The sequence below is a fragment of the Diplotaxodon limnothrissa genome, linkage group LG10 (assembly GCF_057381915.1).
Source record: "Diplotaxodon limnothrissa isolate DT_005_m linkage group LG10, D_limnothrissa_male_GT1.1, whole genome shotgun sequence".
In the NCBI taxonomy this organism is placed as follows: Eukaryota; Metazoa; Chordata; class Actinopteri; order Cichliformes; family Cichlidae; genus Diplotaxodon; species Diplotaxodon limnothrissa.
In genome coordinates, this window is record NC_140605.1 from 27,120,960 (window position 1) to 27,128,870 (window position 7,911).

The 7,911-nt window shown below is 37.6% G+C and overlaps 1 protein-coding gene across 1 annotated transcript; it reads right to left on the minus strand.

Moving 5' to 3' along the window:
• Positions 1-2,287: 2,287 nt before the first annotated feature.
• On the minus strand, positions 2,288-3,365 carry kcnj15 (potassium inwardly rectifying channel subfamily J member 15). The gene has a single exon (XM_085364030.1). It carries the CDS (start codon positions 3,363-3,365, stop codon positions 2,343-2,345), a length of 1,023 nt encoding a protein of 340 aa, XP_085220156.1. The 3' UTR covers positions 2,288-2,342.
• Positions 3,366-7,911: the final 4,546 nt, after the last annotated feature.

The following is a 7,911-nucleotide window of genomic DNA, read 5'->3' on the forward strand; positions in this document are numbered from 1 at the left end:
CAAAAGCATTTATAAAGAGATCCATTCAGTGTTGTTCAAGTTACTTGAAAAAAGTAATCAGTAACTAATTACCTATTTTCTGCACAATCCTGCACATAAAATAAAATAGGTTTTTGTGTTTACACTCAGTCTTTCAAATAGATGCAAGTAAAACACAGCAGAAAATAAATAAAATCAAAGACTAGTGGTCCAGTCGCTCTATTTTCACCTGTATAGCAGGAGTGGGGTAGGCGGAGATTTGCTCTGGTGCAGGTGTGCCGCAGCGGTCAGTGGAAGAATCCGCGAGTTTCTCTGTGAATTTCCCATTACATCGTAGCGTACTCGGTGCTTGCTGGGAAGTTAAGGGGTTTTTTGCTGCAAAATTTTTTATTCCCATGCAGTGAACAGCGGACGCTAATGTTTTTGTCACTTTTTAAGGAATCAAACTCAAAGTAAGGTCAGTACTTCCACGCTTTAAACGTTGCATGCTCATACTCTCTCCCGTACTCATTATATTATTCATTCTTGATCTGCACACAGCTGTTGCCAGGAACGTGGCACTTGCTTACATCATTGTCATGAGACACTCACAAAAGAATCACGGTTTTAGTAACGCAGTAACGCAGCGTTCTTACGGGAACGTAATGGTAATCTAATTACCTTTTTTGCAATAGTAATCCCTTACGTTACTCATTACTTGAAAAAATAATCAGATTACAGTTACTTGTAACGCGTTACTGCCCATCTCTGCTCCCATTATTAAAACCCAAATGAAAGAATCATACAGGGCTGTTAGCCCTTCATTCTGGTAGGGGAGACCGGGGATAGTTGTAACATTTTTGACATTTCTGTCTGTAAATTGAAGCTCTTTTAAGGTAGTGGATTCAAAATGTAATGCAAAGTATTTACATGTCTCTGCTATTAAATAGTGCAGCTATTTTCTCTGCAGCACAATTACCCATTGCATGGTATGGTCTCAAACACGAAGAGTGAAATGTTACAATTAACCCCATAGTCTGGGTTAGTTGTAACATATCCTGGGGTAAAATGTAACACAATGAAAAAAGGGTACTAACAAAACATTAACATGTAATCTTTGTTTATTCAACACATGAATGCATTTACATCCATTTATGTAGGTGTGTGTGTGTGTGTGTGTGTGTGTGTGTGTGTGTGTGTGTGTGTGTGTGTGACAGAATGCAGAAATCTAGCTTTTGAACATATTCCAACCCCCCCCCCCAAAAAAGACAAGTTATGGAATTTTCTGCAACTGAATATTTCATTAATTTTGGTTGGTCTTCCTTGAGTTTGGCCTCATTGGCTCAGTGGGCATTATAGCCTACAACTCTTGCACCAATTTTGAACATAACAATGAAGCTGAAAAAATGTAGTTGTTCACCAGCATCGCAATTCCATTACTTTTTATCATGGCTTACCTTGGTGTGGTTTGCAAAGTGCTTCAGAAAGATGAGGAAATCTGTTTCTTGCACCCATCCTGATTTATTTCCACTACCAGTACTTCCTACTGGTCCATCTCTGACACAGTGGTCTGCATAATGTATGTGTGGGAACACAAACAGTGGAGGAATTGTGTTGCCAATGGCATTAACCGCATATACAAATGCGACCAGTGAACCTCTCTCTGCTGATGTCATTGCCCCAACTTGTTTAATATAAGTTAAAGTAATAGTGTGGTAAGTTGCAACATCTGCATTATTGTTACAACTAACCCAGACTGTTGCTGTTACAACTGACCCAGACTCCTATAGCCACGAACTAGCTAACATTACAGCCAACGGCTAAAACATTAGCACTAAAGACCTACGCAGAATATATCCCCATAGACATACAAATAACATCATTTAAATTTGATGAGTTTAACTGCAAAGCAGATGATGTTATTAGAAATTGAAATAAAGTAGAAAAACTTACTTTTTGGCATACAAATTACTTTTTTTCATGTTAAATTGTCTGTGTTTGACAAAATGTGCTGATTTTTCACATGTGATAGCAGAACTGAGTTGGGCATGCACAGGATGAGTCACATCATTTGAAACTTAGCCCTGATTGGAGAAATTGGAAGTGTTACAACTGACCCACGTTACAACTATCCCCGGTCTCCCCTACATTTAATTAATTTAACTTGAATATTAATACAAAAAAACATCATAATGATTAAACGAATAAACAGAATTTTACAGTGAACACATGTCAGGTTTCTAGTCTTCTTAAAAGTGTAGATAAAAAATCACTTTTATATGATTCAAAATAAACGTTTTACGTGTTTAAATCAAAGGTCATAGCTGTAAGGGACATTAACACAGTGGCTGAGCCTCAGGTCAATTAACAGTAATTAAGATCCTCTATTCCTCCCTGAATTCCCTCTCGAGTTTCAGCTTTTCTGAACTGTCGCTGTGGATGTCTGGATCACTGCTCTTTTGCACCTTGTCAAAAAAGTTGAAGTCTGCCACAAAGCGTCCACTGGGGGTGCTATACAGCACCGGTTTGAACTCATAACCCCACAGGATCTCGTCAGGGATGTAAGAGGTACGTCTCTGACACGTGGCTGCCGTCGACTCCATGGTGGCATTGAGGGTGATGAGCAACTCAAACCTACGCGTTTCGAGGTTTTCTGCCGTCAGTCCTGCCAGCGGGCTGTGCTGGTCTAGGACGTGATAGAAGGTGAGAGGGAGGATAAGGAAGGGGCACTCGCCACCGGAGTACATGTTGAAATCAACAGAGCTCTGATGGACTTGCGTCTTCTCGCCCTCCTCAGTCGCGTAGGGTTGCAGGAGCTTTCCTGTTAGCTGGCACTGGATCAGGAGGCTCTTCCTCATGTTGGCCACCCTCACCATCAGACACAGCTTTCCTTGGTGCTTGCAGATCACCGCCACCTGGCTGAACTTGATGGTCTCTGCTCGCTTCTTGGGTCTAGCTAGTTTGGCCAGAAAGGCACCGGTAACGAAGATCTCAGCCAGTCCAGTGATGACAAGCTGAGCCACCAGAGTAAAGATGGCCAGAGGGCATTCTTCAGAGATGTAACGAAAACCATAACCAATGGTGGTCTGTGACTCTAGAGAGAAGAGGAAGGCTCCAGTGAGCGTTTCCACGTTCATCAGGCATGGAGTGTGGGTAGAATTTAAATCTGGCTCAAAGTCACCATTGCCCATTCCAATGAAGTAAAAGATGACCCCAAAGATGAACCAAGTCATGACAAAGGTGGAGGCAAATAAGGTGAGTTTGTAGCGCCATTTCATGTCCACCACAGTCGTCCAAATGTCGTGCAGGTACAGCTTGACCATGCCCTCCACGTTATCGATCCTTACCATGTTGTGCCCATCCTTGGACACAATCCTTCGCTGGAAATCTTTATTCCCTTTAGCCATGATGCTCTGGGTCAATTCAAACTGAAGGTCACGTCTGAGGTTTTAGTTTGGCATTGCCAATTGAAGGTCTGGCAAAAGAGATAAAAGATATTAATTAATATCTCACTTTGAGCTGTAGCACCAGTCAAATCAGTGGAGATGGCAACCAATTCAAGGGCTTTTACTTATTTATACTATTTTCTGTAATGTGGTAAAAACCCCTGAAGGCTTGTTAAAGCAGCCAGGTTGTCTTGACCTCTTGCCCTAATCTGCCTCATGAAAGTGGCACCTAGAACAGCTTTGAGTTAACAGGTGAGTCTTACTCCTCAGTTACAAAAGCCTAAAGACCAGTTGGCAACCATCTAACATCTACCATTCACAAGGGAAAAATGTGTATTCCTTAACCAGCTAGCAAGTGGTTGCTAGAGTATTCTGGTAGTCACCATTAGTGCTCCATTCAAGCAAGCCTTTGGACCTTTCAGTGATGCTCTGGCAACCTGGTTGCTAGGCAAAAGTGTGTTCTCTGACAAGCTAGAGAGTGGTTGCTGTAAAATCCTGAAGGGATATTCAATACTCCTTTGTTTGCGAGGAGATTGCCACAGTTACCCATAATTAGCACGTAAGACACCGACTTGTCTGCAAAAAGATGTTGAGCAGTAGTAAAACTGGAAATAGAGAATGTTTTCCTTCAAAGTAAAAAGTTGTGCCTTGTGAGATGCATTGGCTGCAGCAGTGTGCACAAGGAAATTCGAACGGCGCAAAACCCAACTGAAATAATTTTTCAGTTCAGTTTTATTTAGATTTAGAGGGAGTATCATAGCGATCTGATGGTCGCTTATGTGTTAGAACTTGATAATAAGGTGTACAGAGTTGTTATCAAAGCAACTGTAAAGCTTTTGAGATTTTATGTCTATACTTTTTTATGAGCTATACTTTACCAATTGTGTTATCACTGACAGTATATAAAAGGTTGACATAGCTTCCAGGTCTGAAAAGCGAGGCCAATGTAAAGTCTGCTTGTATTGAAGTCTATGATAGAACGGTTCTATCTTCTAGTTGTTTTATGGCCTTAGCACACACTTTCTTAATGAGTTTATGGCCTCTGTTGGTACTTCTAAGTTTCGCTAAAAATAACACAGTGTTCTTTCTGTACAGGTCACCAGGTTTTGACTGGAACTGATTAAAGAACAAATATCCATTTATGATTTAAACATTTAATATTTTAAGTATCAACTAACATAAAACTCCAAAAGAAATTATCCCTTCACTGTGGTCTGTTGATATAGTTAGGGAACACATTCAGTACTATCTAGTTGTGGTACAGCCAGTAAGTGCATTTGGTAAAGTACTTGTAAGTATAATTGAGGTACTTTAATTTTAATTTCATGCTACTTAACACCCTAACTTTACTGCAGATAAAATAAAATTGATCTGCAAGCCTATGTTTGGAGTTATAGTAAAATAACACAAATATGAAATGTAAATAATTAACCGCTAAAGGTGAAGCCATTTATTTCAAGCTTTTATCCAAAAAAGTTGGATTAGAAACTTATTACATTAAAAATTTCAGATACAAGTTACGCATCTTTAAATTTCTATTTATGAACTTAAAATTTGAACTTACTCAGAAATAAGATAATTAGATATATGTAACTTTTAAGTAATTCATCACCTTTTATCTTTTTATTTAATAATCAAAATGACTTTTTTAACAGTAAAATAGTAACCAGATAGCTTTTTTCAGTTTCCTGAATCCCAGCTAAGCTAAGCTATGGCTATGTGTCGCATATAGATATGAAACTCACAGCTTTTTACCCAAGTCTAAGTAAATATAGCATAGATAGTTCATGTTCCAGATTGTATAAGAATCTTATGTGTTGATTTTAATATTTTTTTCTTGTTTGTTTTTTTACGTTTAGATAGAGATAGGTAACTGTTTCTCCGCTAGGCTAACTATCTATTTAGCATTCAAATAAGAAGCTGTTATCAGCCCTAATTCTAGGCAAAAAGAATCAGACACAGAATTATAGTCATTTGCTTATTCTTAAAAAATAATTTGCAGGCAAAGAACTGACTTGGATCATTGATCACATCTAGTTTTTTTTTCATTCTGAAGAAAATGTAAAGATAACTTTTTTCATTGTGAGCCACATACAGCCCACTTTGACTGGACCAGGCGACTCTGTATCAGTGTAAAGATGTTTAACTGCACAACTAATCCCTGAGATAGTATATTAATGTAAGGAAAAGAAGTGCAATGTCAGTAGTATATCATAGTTTTTGTCCAGAATGTAATAATAACACAACGTTTTTGTTAATTCACAGTGCTGTTTTTTTTTTTTACTGTAGTAATTCAAGAAAGAAGAAAAAAGGAAGTGTTCTGTTATTTCATCTATTATATAATTTATTTGGTGCAATATGGATGGCCATGGGGATGATCTTTATCAGAAGCGAAAGCTGTAAAACTATAAAAATATAGTTAAAAGTCAAAAGACTACTCCCTCCTTCACAGTTTTAATGCCATCAAATGGGCCAGATTGGTCCTATTGTTTGAAACCCTTATCCTAAAAGATATTTTTTTATCTATATAAGTATAAATTAGGGAAAAGAATAGCCGACTGAAGTGGAAAAAGTCACGTAACAATAGCAGACGAACCTAATCAAGTCATAAATGAAGTAGATCTATCAATGGATGTTGTATTAAGAGTCAAAGGTAAACAGATTGCGAAGACTGGTTTTAATTTAACTACTTTAAAGCTGAAAGCTAGTCTGAATAGAGGTCAGTCTCAATGGGAAAATTACATAATTAATCATTAAGGAAGTGTTAGATATTTAAAACAGTCTCATGACAAGTGTAAAAATGAAAGAGTAGCTGTGAAATACAGGAGAATATAACAAAAACACTCCAGTTCCTCAAAAATATACAGTTTTACATTAATTAATGGACTCAGTTAGTCTCATAAGGCAAAGCATGTAAAAACCCTGGTATGCTCTTTGAAAGTTAAGCATAATTTGTATTCACAGTAGAGTACAATCCAACAATGTGACAAAATAATCATTTAATGAATGGAATACACATATATTTTTTAAAACCCCACATGATGTATAATAATATGCTGCTATTACAGAGTACTGCTAGACAAGGTTGAAAGTTAACTTGGTAGTAAACCATTACAGAAGCCAGAGAGCACCTGCCATAACTTTAAATAATCATTAATTACTTCATAAATCTGTATTTTACTCACATCCTTTTGTCTTGCCTTGTTGAATAGTCCCAGATATTTGCTTTCACTTGTCTCTGACACAATCTGCAAGATGAAGCTGCCCGAGAACATGTAGTTCAGTGTCTTCTTTCGCCTATTGTGCCCACCTGTGAGATCTGAACTTTGGCACAGTGGTTTTCAGTGATAGAACAGAAATGGGAGACAAAGCTTGGCTGTTAACTGTGATCTGAATGTGGGCTGGCTTTTCCTTTCCCCCTCGTCCGCCTCCTCTACCTGTCCGCAGGTAAGGACAACATTCAAGTTTGTTTTGCTGCTTTTATGTATGTTGTTGCTTTACACACATACCCAGATTTACTGCTCGCAGAACTTCTCTGAAAGACATTTTCAGTTAAAACGAATAAAAGGTGGTCTGTCTAAATCCAGCCCTCAGGCTGTAACTGAAAATAAATAGTGCTAAGGAAATTTGACACCAAATCAGCTTGTGTTAAAACAGTGCAGAAATGTCAAAATACTGCAAACAATTAATAATAAGTGGCTGTCAAATAAGTAATACTCTCGTCAAAGCGAAAACTGTTGTACATTGTTGTCACTTTATTAACCCAATGCCGCATCCTTTGTAGTGCAACACAAAAACAAATCCAACTGTTACAAATGTTTGCACCTGTTGAGTCAGTAAACCTTTAAACATGTCAGCCTGGGATGGATCAGTGCCCCCTTGTGGACATTTTCTAACATTAAAAAATGAGTTTTAACTTTTTTCCCTTCACAAATTTATATATAAATATATAAAAACTTATATATTTTAGACTTAGACTGCAGTTCCACTGGTGGCCATTTGAGACAGAATCAAATAGTAAGTGAATTTTATAGACTGTAAAAGACCTCCAGCTTGTTACTCCTACAGTATAATACTCATAATAAAAGTACAGCAACAGTAATGTTAGTTAATGATTTGGCAGATACAATGGCTTTTTTGTGTTTTCCATAAAAGTCATTTCAGTGACTCATCGTCAGGTGTCTGCTGCACATTTTAATAACAGTACATTCAAAGCAGCAGAGCTAATGTCTGCACTACAGCACTGACTTTTAATTTATAATCAAGCATGAAAGACATTTTAGAAAACACACTTTTAAAAAGTGCAATGCTGATGCCTCGGAGTCAGTTATGTTGGTTTGTCCAGTTTACTGCAGAACACCTCACACTGTCAGTGGTTATGGAAAGTAAATGTTGGATGTCTCAGCATCTAGCTGCAATTCCTGATCAAATGTCTGACATAAATACAACTGATATACAACTTAAAGTTCTGAAAAAAAAAAGACTCAAAATTGAAACCATAATCTGA